Source organism: Hyperolius riggenbachi, chromosome 11, assembly GCF_040937935.1.
Source record: "Hyperolius riggenbachi isolate aHypRig1 chromosome 11, aHypRig1.pri, whole genome shotgun sequence".
Lineage (NCBI taxonomy): Eukaryota > Metazoa > Chordata > Amphibia > Anura > Hyperoliidae > Hyperolius > Hyperolius riggenbachi.
This window is the reverse complement of record NC_090656.1, coordinates 172,918,037-172,932,522: the sequence shown is the minus strand read 5'-3', so window position 1 is coordinate 172,932,522 and position 14,486 is coordinate 172,918,037. Positions and strand designations below refer to the sequence as shown.

Here is a 14,486-nt window from a genome sequence, read left to right as displayed (position 1 = left end):
CGATCAGGATCATCAATATCCAAATGCTAATTATTCTGTGATCTGCAAAAATGTCCGACAGTTATCTTCAGATCTTGCAGGGTCCCCTTTTCACGAATTATGCAGGCACAGTATAACCTTCATTGCAGATCGTGGAATACATTTGGAGATATTGATTGTGATGTGCTGATCTAAACCTGCCTGAATAGGTTTTGTCCAGTGAGGGCTGATCACCACTGATCAAGCACTCGCCACTTCCATAAAGAGGTGGTAAAGGGAATCTAAAGTGAAAATAAACTTGTGAGATAATGTTTTATATGTGTAGTTCAGCTAAGAAGTAGAATATTAGTAGCACAGATATGAGTCTTATATTGTTTCCAGTATAGGAAGAGTTACAAAACTTCAATTGTTATCTATGCAAATAGATGATGCAATATTATAAACAGAAAATCCATACAGTAGCAGTAAAAAGTATGTGAACCCTTTGGAATTATATGGATTTCTGCACAAATTGGTCATAAAATGTAATATTCCTTCTAAACCACAACAATAGACAATCACAGTCTGCTTAAACTACTACCACACAAATGATTAAATGTTTTTATTGAACACACCATGTAAACCAGTGGTCCTCAAACTAAGGCCCACGGGCCAAATGCGGCCCCCTGAGGCTTTTTTACCGGCCCTCCACACACAAAATGTATTACTTAAAGATGCAGTCCGCTGCATCTTTAAATATTGGTGGCCTGCAGGGTGCTACCCTTATATATACTAACCATGAGTACAAAGTAACCAATCGGGATGCAGAGAGGAGATCGAGGACCTGATGGGGAACTGCAGAAAAGCCAAGTAAGTTCCACCCCCTATGACACAAATCAAACTGACCAATCACACAATGACATAGAAATTTTAAATCCTCCTTACCTCCTAACTCCAACTGTCTAACACAAGAGGACCTGATGGGGAACTGCGGTTCACCCTCCCATGTGTCACGCCAGAAAACTTCCTGAAAACGCCATGCTGACCACATGACGTACGCATAGACACACGCGTAAAACCGTCAGTGCATGCATAAAAAAGTACGCGTTCCCGTATGCGTAAATGTGTCTGCGCAAGTGTAAAAACGTATGCGTAGTTCCCGCAGTGAGAAACAATACATTACAAGACCAACTGCAAAAAAACATGCATACGAATGTGATGCGTAAACTCGTAATCGAATGAGTAAAGAAATTTGATAACAAAGTCAATGGCCTGACACATGAGGGTACCTAAAATACCTGCCAAAAGTGTGAACACATATAGCTATGTGTAAAAATATCTATCAGCCCCTTCCACATGAGCCACACAGGGCGCATGTGGAATGGCTAGTGACGCACATAGGTAATTTAATAACTAGAAAATTGGCGTATCTAAGAAGGTCAAAACAAAAATAACGGTCTACCCGTGTCCCCCCTGCACCCCAAGTACATAAAAGAGACACACATCACAACATATTTAGAAGCTCTGGATATAAACCAACTACTACTTGCCCTAATAAGGGAAAGAGATATGTGGATCACAATATATAACTTGCATGTTTTACCCACACCCCCACCAATAACCAATTCAATCCAAGGGTCAAAGACAACAAAGCTACACGAAAAAAGAGAGATCGTAATCTCTATTCAATCCACTATCACCTAATGTTCCCAGGCGTTTGATCGAAACGGCTCCCTCCTGAGGAGTTCCCTAGATCTATTGCCCCTGAAATCACCCATCTAAGGCTTGGACCCTTAATTACGAGACTGCATGGCGGCACATAGTAAAATGCTGTGAAACAGCTTGTTCCATATTGCGTGTCCTAATGGCTGATTTGTGAGAAGAGATACATTCGCACAACCGCTGTGTGGTTTTACCCACATAAACCAACCCACAAGGGCATCTAAGTAAGTATACAACATACGAGGAATCACAGGTGTAGAGGCTCCGTATAGAGAACCTCTCACACCTGGATGGATGCGCGAACGTATCTCCCCTCACAATATGGCTGCATAGATGGCAGCTTAAGCATGGAAAGGTGCTTCTTCTAGAGGTCGACGCAGGGGTAACATGCCTAGGTTTAATTTTATCTCTCACTGTAGGGGCCCGCTAAAATGAAAAAAGGGGCAGGTAACAGAACTCCTCAATATGAGGAAAAGATTGTTTCAAGAGGCCCCAATGTTTCCTCACAATAGAACCCAGCTGATTGCTGCAGGTATTGTAACGGGAAAGAAAGGGGTGTCTTGGCCCGGAAACACGTTTCCTACGTGAAGGCAACAGCTCCAAGGTATACTCCAGTAAACCTCTATGTCTGAACTTTTCCCTGATTTCTACAATACGGATCTCTCTGACAACAGGTTTTGAGACAATGCGTCTCACTTTACCCAACTGGCCCCCCGGAATATGTTCACGGGTAGAAATGGGATGAAAGCTAGTAAATTCCAGCAAAGCATTTCGGTCAGTTGGTTTGACAAATAAGTCAGTTTAAAAGGTCATTCCGGATCGGATCACCACAGTGTCTAGGAAGGTAACACGCTCAGAATGCACATGAGCGGTCAAACGAATGCTCGGACAGCTTTCGTGGAGATCAGCAAAGAAGACCGCCAGGGGCTCCTGGGACCCCTTCCACACGCAAAATATATCATCGATATATCGTAGCCAGCATACAACATGCCTACGATAATACTCATGTGTATAAACAAATGCCTCCTCATAGAGGCCCATAAAAAGATTTGCGTAGGATGGGGCCACATTGGACCCCATGGAGGTCTCCCTGCATTGCTGATAGTATATGCCCTCAAAGACAAAGTAAATTTCCTCCAGTATGAGCCTAAGTAAAGAAATAACACATTTCCTCTGCTCTTCGGAGAGATCCGATTGAGTAAGTAAGAACCAATCTACAGCCTCTACACCCCCACATCAAGAGTAGCTAGCAAAATGTCAGAAGATCCAACATGCAATGCATTCAGCTTATCAAGAACCATAGTTGTATCCTTCAGGTATGAATCCAATATTACAACAAAAGGTTGTAACAACCTATCTAGAAATGTTGCCAACGGGACAAAAATCGAACCTACCCCGGCCACAATGGGTCTCCCCGGTGGCCGGAGTAGGTTCTTGTGGATAGAGTTGGGCCGAACCTCCGATTTTAGGTTCGCGAACCTGGTTCGCGAACTTCCGCGGAAGGTTCGGTTCGCGTTAAAGTTCGCGAACCGCAATAGACTTCAATGGGGATGCGAACTTTGAAAAAAAAAAATAATTATGCTGGCCACAAAAGTGATGGAAAAGATGTTTCAAGGGGTCTAACACCTGGAGGGGGGCATGGCGGAGTGGGATACATGCCAAAAGTCCCGGGGAAAAATCTGGATTTGATGCAAAGCAGCGTTTTAAGGGCAGAAATCACATTGAATGCTAAATGACAGGCCTAAAGTGCTTTCAAACATCTTGCATGTGTATACATCAATCAGGTAGTGTAATTAAGGTACTGCTTCACACTGACACACCAAACTCACCGTGTAACGCACCGCAAACAGCTGTTTGTGTAGTGACGGCCGTGCTGGACTGGTGCGCACCATGGCGGGTTCACTGAACAGGTATACAGTGGCGGGTCCACTGAACAGAACAGGTATGCAGTGGCGGGTTCACTGAACAGGTATACAGTGGCGGGTCCACTGAACAGAACAGGTATGCAGTGGCGGGTTCACTGAACAGGTATACAGTGGCGGGTCCACTGAACAGAACAGGTATGCAGTGGCGGGTTCACTAAACAGAACAGGTATACAGTGGTGGGTTCACTAAACAGAACAGGTATACAGTGGCGGGTTCACAGAACAGGTATGCAGTGGCAGGTTCACTGAACACAACAGGTATGCAGTGGCGGGTTCACTGAACAGGTATACAGTGGCGGGTCCACTGAACAGAACAGGTATGCAGTGGCGGGTTCACTGAACAGGTATACAGTGGCGAGTCCACTGAACAGAACAGGTATGCAGTGGCGGGTTCACTAAACAGAACAGGTATACAGTGGCGGGTTCACTAAACAGAACAGGTATACAGTGGCGGGTTCACAGAACAGGTATGCAGTGGTGGGTTCACAGCACAGGTATGCAGTGGTGGGTTCAATGAACAGGTATACAGTGGCGGGTCCACTGAACAGAACAGGTATGCAGTGGCAGGTTCACTGAACAGGTATGCAGTGGTGGGTTCACAGCACAGGTATGCAGTGGTGGGTTCACTGAACAGGTATGCAGTGGTGGGTTCACAGCACAGGTATGCAGTGGTGGGTTCACAGCACAGGTATGCAGTGGTGGGTTCACAGCACAGGTATGCAGTGGTGGGTTCACAGAACAGGTATGCAGCCAGACAGGAACAAGTTAAGCCTAACTAATCTTTCCCTGAGAGAAAGTCTGCAGCAGCTCGCCCTACTCTCACTAACGCAGGCAGCACACGAGTGACCGTAATGGCCGCCGCTGCCTGCCTTATATAAGGGGGGGTGGGGCTCCAGGGGCTAGTGTAGCCTAATTGGCTACACTGGGCCTGCTGACTGTGATGCAGAGGGTCAAAGTTGACCCTCCATGTGCATTATGGAGCGAACCGAACTTCCGCAAAGGTTCGCCTGCGGGACGCGAACGCGAACCACTGAAGTTCGCATTGAACCGTTCGCAGGCGAACCGTTCGGCCCAACTCTACTTGTGGATTTTTGGTAGCGTGTAAAACTGGGGGGTAGCGGGGTGGTCACAAAACAAAAATCTGCGGAGATCCTCATCAATGATGTTTCTGGAATAAGCCTGATCCAGAACAGTCTGTATTCTCCTACGTATATGGTGAATAGGATCACCGGTAAGTCTCTTGTATACATCAGGCTGATTTAGTTGAGAGGAGATTTCCTGACCGAAACGCTTTCCTGGAATTTAATAGCTTTCATCCCATTTCTACCCGTGAATATATTCCGGCGGGCCAGTTGCGCAGAGTGAGATGCAGTGTCTCGGATGCTGTTGTCAGAGAGACCCGTATTGTAGAAATCAGTGAACAGTATAGACGCAGAGGTTATTAGGAGCATACCTTGGAGCAGTTGCCTTCACGTAGGAAACGTGTTTCCGGGCCAAGACTCCCCTTTCTTTCCCGTTACAATACCTGCAGCAATCAGCTGGGGTCTATTGTGAGGAAACATTGGGTTCTCTTGAAACAATCTTTTCCTCATATTGAGGAGTTCTGTTACCTGCCCCTTTTTTCATTTAAGCGGGCCCCTACAGTGAGAGATAAAATTAAACCTAGGCATGTGACCCCTGCGGCGACCTCTAGAAGGGGCACCTTTCCATGCTTAAAGGAATACTTAAGTCTAGAAAAAAAAATGACATTTACTCACCTGGGGCATCCCTCAGCCCCCCGAAGCTGGATGGTGCCCTCGCAGCCCCGCTCCGATCGTCCTGTCCCCACCGGCGGCTACTTCCGGTTCGGTGACAGCCGCCGACAGGCTGGGAACGCGGCTAATTTTCCACGTTTGCCAGCCGCTGCTATCACTCTCTATGCTGCTATAGCGTATATATATACGCTATAGCAGCATGGAGAGTGATAGCAGCGGCTGGGAACGCGGAAAATCAGCCGCGTTCCCAGCCTGTCGGCGGCTGTCGCCGAACCGGAAGTAGCCGCCGGCGGGGGCAGGACGATCGGAGCGGGGCTGCGAGGGCACCATCCAGCTTCGGGGGGCTGAGGGATGCCCCAGGTGAGTAAATGTCATTTTTTTTTCTAGACTTAAGTATTCCTTTAAGCTGCCATCTATGCAGCCATATTGTGAGGGGAGATACGTTCGCGCATCCATCCAGGTGTGAGAGGTTCTCTATACGGAGCTTCTATACCTGTGATTCCTCGTATGTTGTATACTTACTTAGATGCCCTTGTGGGTTGGTTTATGTGGGTGAAACTACACAGCAGCTGCGCGAACGTATCGCTTCTCACAAATCAGCCATTAGGACACGCAATATGGAACAAGCTGTTTCACAGCATTTTACTATGTGCCGCCATTCAGTCTCGTAATTAAGGGTCCCAACCTTAGATGGGGTCCCCAGTGATTTCAGGGGTGATAGATCTAGGGAACTCCTCAGGAGGGAGCCGTTTCGATCAAATGCCTGGGAACATTAGGTGATAGTAGATTGAATAGAGATTACGATCTCTCTTTTTGCGTGTAGTTGTTGTCTTTGACCCTTGGATTGAATTGGATATTGGTGGGGGTGTGGGTATAACATGCTAGTTATATATTGTGATCCACATATCTCTTTCCCTTATTAGGGCAAGTAGTAGTTGGTTTATATCCAGAGCTTCTAAATATGTTGTGATGTGTGTCTCTTTTATGTACTTGGGGTGCAGGGGGGACACGGGTAGACCGTTATTTTTGTTTTGACCTTCTTAGATATGCCAATTTTCTAGTTATTAAATTACCTATGTGCGTCACTAGCCATTTCACATGCGCCCTTTGTGGCTCATGTTGAAGGGGGTGATAGATATTTTTACACATAGCTATATGTGTTTACACTTTTGGCAGGTATTTTAGGTACCCTCATGTGTCAGGCTATTGACTTTGCCATTTAAATTTCTTTACGCGTTCGATTACGAGTTTACGCATCACATTCGTATGCATGTTTTTTTGCATTTGGTCTTGTAATGTATTGTTTCTCACTGCGGGAACTACGCATACGTTTCTACGCTTGCGCAGACACATTTTACGCATACGGGAACGCGTACTTTTTTATGCATGCACTGACGGTTTTACGCGTGCGTCTATGCGTACGTCATGAGGTCAGCATGACGTTTTCAGGAAGTTGTCTGGCGTGACACATGGGAGAGTGAACTGCAGTTCCCCATCAGGTCCTCTTGTGTTAGACTGTTGGAGTTAGGAGTTAAGGAGGATTTAAAATTTCTATGTCATTGTGTGATTGGTCAGTTTGATTTGTGTCATAGGGGATGGAACTTACTTGGCTTTTCTGCAGTTCCCCATCAGGTCCTCCGTCTCCTCTCTGCATCCCGATTGGTTACTTTGTACTCATGGTTAGTATATATAAGGGTAGCATTTGTGTTACATTTCAGAGAGAGCCTGACACAGCTTGAGGAAGGACTTTGTCCGAAACAGCGTCTGTCGCTGTTATGGCTATCTCTTTGTCATTTTAAACAATAAAAGAGCTATACATCACTGACGTGGTGCTGAGGATTCTTCGTGTTGGACTTCGTTTGACTCATTGAGGGCTATTGGGTCTATCCACTCAAGCACACGTCTGTCCCCATTTTGGTGCTTGTCTATCTGGTTTCTATTATTATGGCTAACATATGACTTGCTATGTTAGGGTCACGTTATCTGCATTGTGTTGTGGCGCATAACATCTGCTCTGGTTAAATGGGAGACATGAGGGCTGCCCATGTTAATAGGCACTGTCTCCAATACCTAGTCTCAATGTTATATTTCTCTACATCATTTCATGTATACTCTGGCCCCCCAGGAGTCTGAAGTATGTTGACCCGGCCCTTGACCGAAAAAGTTTGGGGACCCCTGATGTAAACATTCACAGTGCAGGTGCAAAAAGTATGTGAACCCCTAGACTAACAACATCTCCACTTGGAGTGAGGTGTTAGCCAGTTGGAGTCCAATCAATGAGATGAGATTGGAGGTGTTGGTTACAGTTGGCCTGCCCTATAAAAAACACACAGCAGTTTTGGGTTTGCTTTTCCCAAGAAGCACTGCCTTATGTGAATGATGCTTTGCACAGAAGAGCTCTCAGAAGACCTATGATTAAGAATTGTTGACTTGCATAAAGGGTTATAAAAGTATCTCCAAAAGCCTTGCAGTTCATCAGTCCACGGTAAGACAAATTGGGCCTGATTCACAAAGCGGTGATAACTCAGTTATCACGCCTAAAAGACTTTAGGCGTGATAACCTTTGCACTAGCAGAGTTATCACCGCTTTGTGCTGCTGATCGCGCAAAGCTCCCGCGTGCAAACGCGCAGGCGCGCGCACAAAGTCCCATAGGGCTTAATGGGCGCTGCGCGCGCGCAACACTTTGCGTGCGGGAGCTTCGCGCGAGTTACTTGTGATCACGCCTAAACTAACTTTAGGCGTGATAAAGGGCTTTTCACAGGCGTGCAAAGTGTTTGCACCGCTTTGTGAATCTGGCCCCTTTTCTATAAATGGAGAAAGTTCAGCATTGCTGCTACTCTCCCTAGGAGTGGCTGTCCTGTAAAAATGACATACACTCATCCCTAGAGAGGCCTCTCTTATATAAAAAAGGAAAAAAGGTTTTTCTATGGATCCTTCAGGTGACGTCACCACTTTAGGTTGCTGGAACTCTGCTGGCGGCTGCTGCGCGCTTACAGCACGCCACTTCCAGGACCTATACAGATTGTTACAAGCTCTCCAAACACTTGAACTAAGGAAAGTGCATGCGGAAGACTGAGAAACGTGCAGTACAGCGAGCGGACGCCTGCCACTTACAGACGGAAGTGACGTATGCTGTACGGGGGACGCCAGTCGGAAGAGCGGCACGCAGATTGAAATTCCCCGGAGATAGTTGAACGGGGCTGTTTGGGAGCCGGAGCGGCAACGAGATCCTATTAAGATCCTGAGTGGACCTGATTAAGCGGCGGAGTACCTGTAAAGAGGAAACCGTGAGTGCAAGGTTACTATACTAGGGCGCAGTTGATAAACCGCTTGGCACGGACTAGTAAATTGTATTGGAGGAGTATTTGGGAGAATCTATTGCATTTACTAGAGGTTACTATCATATATCTGCTGATGAAAACGAACTATTCAATTTATTGATGAATTAATACCTATTTTTTTAAGGAAGATTTTTTTAAGACTGTATTTTATGAGGATCCATAGAAAAACCTTTTTTCCTTTTTTATATAAGAGAGGCCTCTCTAGGGATGAGTGTATGTGATTGCATTTAGATATTGGAGTGAGTGTATGTGCTTTCTATGTTTTAAGGAAAATTAGTTTTGAAGATAACAATAATAAAAAATTAAGATATAGCGCGTGTCAGTATCATTCAAGTGGATAAATCAAGTAATTTGGGGGTTAAGGGATCCCTCTACGTGTCACGCAGCTTGTTAGAAGAAAGTGCTCCAGCGCCGGCAAGTGTTTTTTGTATAAAATATGTCCTGTAAAAATGACTGCAAGAGCACAGCGCAGAATGCTCAATGAGGTGAAGAAGAATCCTAGAGTGTCAGCTAAAGACTTACAAAAGTCTCTGGCATATGCTAACATCCCTGTTGTGAATCTACGATATGTAAGACACTAAACAAGAATGGAGCTCAAGGGAAGATCCCACAGAAAATGCCACTGCTGTCCAAAAAAAAGTTGCTGCACGTTTAAAAATTGCAAAAGAGCAGCTGGATGTTCCACAACAGTACTGGCATAATATTCTGTGGATGGATGAAACCAAAGTTGAGTTGTTTGGAAGAAACACACAACACTATGTGTGGATAAAACGAGGCACAGCACATCAACATCAAATCCCCATCCCAACTGTGAAGTATGGTGGTGGGGGCATCATGGTTTGGGGCTGCTTTGCTGTGTTGAGGCCTGGACGTATTGCGATCATCGAAGGAAAAATGAATTCCCAAGTTTATCAAGAAATTTTGCAGGAGAACTGTCCACCAGCTGAAGCTCAGCAGAAGATGGGTGTTGCAACAGGACAACTACCCAAAGCATAGAAGTAAATTAACAACAGAATGGCTTAAACAGAAGAAAATACGCCTTCTGGAGTGGCCCAGTCAGAGTCCTGACCTCAACCCAAGTGAGATGCTGTGGCATGACTTCAAGAATGCGATTTACACCATAGTGTGTTAAATAAAAACATGTAAATGTAATTATTTGTGTGGTATTAGTTTAAGCAGACTATGATTGTCTATTGTTGTGACTTAGATAAAGATCAGATCCCATTTTATGACCAATTTGTGCAGAAATCCATATAATTCCAAAGGGTTCACATACTTTTTACTGCTACTGTATAACTGAATAAATACAATAAATAAAAATGAGACTTTTCTTTGCTGCGAATGTTCTATGAATTATCCATACTACAGATACAATTTATTGTAGCATAAGGTTTTTTTTTTTTCCGCTTCAGTTGTCACTTTAATGTTTGATGATGGTGGGCCATCTCTACCAATCACTTTCTGCTTAGGTCGCACTAAATCATCTATGGTGAAGCAAGTGAAGTGTGGTCCGTTGTTAATCGAGACGCAGAAATGCAGACATCAAACCAACAAACGTTGATTCCGGTGATTGTACGGTTCTGATCCAGTTCTGTATAATGCCTGAAGAAGAAACTTAACGTTTCGAAAGCTTGCAATAAACCATGCACTGTTAGTCATTAAAGGTATCACCAGAATCAACGTTTGTTGGTTTGATGTCTGCATTACTAAATCATCTGTGAGCCTTTTAGGAGCTTTACCAAAATCAAATACAATTGAGCCGTCAGGTGTTTGTATGGGCTTAACCCGTGTCCCCCTGAGGCATGTTCAGGCCAGCTTACCTCTGTGTTCATTGTGAAGAGAGTATGGAGTACAAGGGAAAGTTGGACAATGTTATCTGACCTGACTGATTTCTCCCACTCTATCATTCAGCTCGTCTCGTCTGCCTTAGGGCCTTTTTCCAATACGCCCGAATCTGGGCTGAATCTGCAGCATTTCCCTGCCTACGTGTGGGGTGGGGAAACACTGCCTAACTATCTAGTGACTTACCATCCAGATCACACTGCGGTGTGAATCTGGCCAGCATGCAGCAGTTTTATGCATGGCACGGCTTAGAGATTGCAAATCTGAACGACATGCTGCAGATTTATGCGTGGCATGGTTTAGAGATTGCGAATCTGGATGGCATGCTGCAGATTTATGTGTGGCACGATTTAGAGATTGCGAATCTGGATGGCATGCTGCAGATTTATGCGTGGCATGGTTTAGAGATTGCGAATCTGGACGGCATGCTGCAGATTTATGTGTGGCACGATTTAGAGATTGCGAATCTGGATGGCATGCTGCAGATTTATGCGTGGCACGGTTTAGAGATTGCGAATGTGGACGGCATGCTGCAGATTTATGTGTGGCACGATTTAGAGATTGCAAATCTGGACGGCATGCTGCAGATTTATGCGTGGCATGGTTTAGAGATTGCGAATCTGGACGGCATGCTGCAGATTTATGTGTGGCACGATTTAGAGATTGCGAATCTGGATGGCATGCTGCAGATTTATGTGTGGCACGATTTAGAGATTGCGAATCTGGATGGCATGCTGCAGATTTATGCGTGGCACGGTTTAGAGATTGCGAATGTGGACGGCATGCTGCAGATTTATGTGTGGCACGATTTAGAGATTGCAAATCTGGACGGCATGCTGCAGATTTATGCGTGGCATGATTTAGAGATTGCGAATCTGGACGGCATGCTGCAGATTTATGTGTGGCACGATTTAGAGATTGCAAATCTGGACGGCATGCTGCAGATTTATGCGTGGCACGGCTTAGAGATTGCGAATGTGGACGGCATGCTGCAGATTTATGCATGGCACGGCTGCAGTTACGCAGCAGAACAGGAACTGCACCCGAATCGGAAACTGCCACGGCTCCTAGTGAACATCAGCCCTTAGATGCCCTTTCTCCATCTACTACCTTTGTAAAATAAACCTTTTTTTTGTCATTTTCACTGCAACACAAAACGGACAGTGATTAGATCCTATTTTATAATAGTCACTTGTCAAACTGCAACGGGATCCATTGGATCTATTGTGGTAACTTCTGTGCTGACCGCTATTTTTCTGGAAGAACAGATGTGTTTCCCATATAGCCTATGGTTGAAATGCATCCCACCAAGGCTCCAGCCGGCCCACAATGGGCCATTGTAGCAGACACTCCGCTGGCCATTCATGGTCTTGCTCAAGTAGGATCCCAGCCTAAATTACAGAAAGTATCAGTGATACAAAATGTATTGCATTTTCTTTTCAGATTAGACACTCAATTTTCAAAAACTGTAAAGCACAGAAGTGAGAACGGACCTATATTCAGTTGATCCCACTATAATTCATGTTGACCTGTATTATCTTTACATCCTTTGCTTTCCTCATCCTCTTTTTTTTTCTTCCAGAAATCTCTTGATTTTCGAGAACTGAGGGAGGCAGAGCCCCACGCTCTTTGGGAATATCCCTGCAGGGCCTTGTCTGACCCAATAAACGCCATGACCTTCAACTTCCAGGAGGCGGTCCCAGGTGATGTCATGAAATCAGAGGGCTCTGTAAACCTAGTGAGGTGCGTATAATGCTGATTCCATTCCTTCTATCAGGGCCTATTCCACTAAGGACACAATACTAGGCTCCTTAATATCCCAAACCTTTGCTAATGAAATCACTTGGCCATTGGTTTGGCGGAGGTTGAGAAGTTTATCATTATGTACCTACATAAGCGAGTCATGTTGCAAGAGTCTGATATTTAAAGGATACCTGAAGGGAGAGGGAGATGGAAGCTGCCATATTTATTTCCTTTTAAACTGTGTAAATGTCTTGGCTGTCCTGCTGCTCCTCTGCCTCTAATACTTTTAGCCATAGACCCTGATCAAGAAAGCAGGTCAGATGTTTGATTTAAGTTTGACTGGATTCTCAGTATGCTTGTTTCAGGTGTGTGATTCAGACACTACCGCAGCCAAAGAGATCAGCAGGATTCCAGGCAACCTGTATTTAACAGGAAATAAAAATGGCAGCCTCCATATGCTTCTCACCTCAGATGTCTTTTAAAGTCTTGCTGTATGAAAGAGAGTTTCCCCCCTCACATATACTAATGTGCCACAAACAGAAAGTTAATATCACCAACTATTCCAATTTTATTAAGGTGTATCCATATAAATGGCCCACCCTGTATACAACAGTCTCTTTGTGTGTCTGCTTGGAGGAGGTAAGTCTACCTCTGCCTCCTCTCATTTTAACATTTTTAGTCAATTTTATTCTTTTGCCGCCTCTGTCTGCATATACAACTCTTATATTACTGTAGTTTGCAGTGGAGATCCAACGAGCTTTACAGTTCTGCTCAAAACAACCCACTTCATGACCCAAACGTCTTCTCTTCAGTACTCATCTCTGAGATGTGTGTGTTTTAAAATGTCTAGCATGTGTTAGAGAACACCTGCAGTCATGAGATCTTGGTAATTGCTATTCATTTGTTTTTAAAAGTTTATTTTCTGGCTTCAGCAGTTTCAGACACCTGGAACAATCTTGTAGTCAGTGAGATCACTGGATCTGCATAGTCCTGGATTAGTGACTAGCATAGATACTGGTGAAGGTGAAGAGCATGCTAAACGGTTATCTTCAGTAACATTTAAAAAAAACAAATACAAAACTTTCAGATAAAAACATTACCAAATTAATATACAAATTAGAACTTTGGCCTGCCCCTCCGGGTCCAAAACATGTCAGCTACACTGTATGATACTATTTTGATGTTAAGTTTTTAAAATAAACGGTATTGATTTTAGGCAAGTGCGGAGTACCTCCTTTCTATGTACTCTCTCTGACTTGCGGTAAGTCTTGTCTCACCACTGCATCCACTGGGCTGAGCGAAGTCCTACCTTTTTTGTGAACATTGTACACATGTACAAGAGACTGTCTATATTAAAAGTGCGCTGAATAGCTTGTTATGTACAAATATAGGTCCCCTGTATTGAATAAAAAGCTTTTCCTTCTTTTCATTGCTGTTCTGCCTCTTATGGTATTTCTGCCTCTGACAGGTCGGGAATGTGTCATGGTGTAGTACTGTGGATGGAATATCAGCTGACAGAAGACATGCGTGTCAGTACTGGCCTTTTGGGAGTGTCTGAGGAGGAGGTAAGTGACCAGAAGCATGATTTTCCCACAGCCAGTGATAACTTTTTCATAGAAACAGTAACTGAACATACAGAATACATGCCTGATCACTTCTGTTCTTGTGTGTCTCAGGGCGATTGTCAGTGGTATCCACACAGCAAACAAGGGGTCTTCTTCCTCAGTTCAGTCACGGAGCTGGAGCCGTCTTCTATGAAGCCCTGCACTTCAGTCAACTACCAGCTGACTTTCAGTCCCAAACATGGAGACATTCAAATGAACTTCAGCTCTAAATTCTAGCACTCCCTAACCTTTTTTTCTCTCAGGTAAAATACTTTTTCCAAAGCAAGTCCCTTATTTTTGGGAAGACTGGATCAGGGTTATGAGGTATTTTATTGTTATTAGTTTCTTTGGCAACAAATTTGTTTCTTGGCCCTTAAACAGAAAAGACAGCCCTATCTTAAAGCCAATCTCCAAGAATTAAACAACCTGATCTCCCTCCTTCCCTGAACTTCCCCACTTTAATATGAAAATGAGTCTGAATATTTAAAATGCCTTCAGGCAGCAAAGTCTTGACAACCATTGGGCTCTTCTTGCTCGAGTTCCTTGACCCTAGAAACAAAGTGCTGCTTCCCAGGAGAATGATGCTGTGCTTCAGT

General features: G+C 44.5%; 1 protein-coding gene across 3 annotated transcripts in view; it reads left to right on the top strand.

The window, feature by feature from the left end:
• The window catches only part of PRMT7 (protein arginine methyltransferase 7), a 162,759-nt gene that overhangs the window by 75,977 nt on the left and 72,296 nt on the right, over window positions 1–14,486 (top strand). For all 3 annotated transcript variants that reach the window (XR_011024816.1, XR_011024815.1, XM_068260746.1), the window contains exons 16-18: window positions 12,126–12,286; window positions 13,755–13,851; window positions 13,963–14,153. Coding sequence is in view for 1 of the 3 variants with exons in the window: in XM_068260746.1 (XP_068116847.1) it covers window positions 12,126–12,286; window positions 13,755–13,851; window positions 13,963–14,127 (423 nt within the window). In the remaining 2 variants the exon portion in view is untranslated. The remainder of the gene's footprint in view (window positions 1–12,125; window positions 12,287–13,754; window positions 13,852–13,962; window positions 14,154–14,486) is intronic.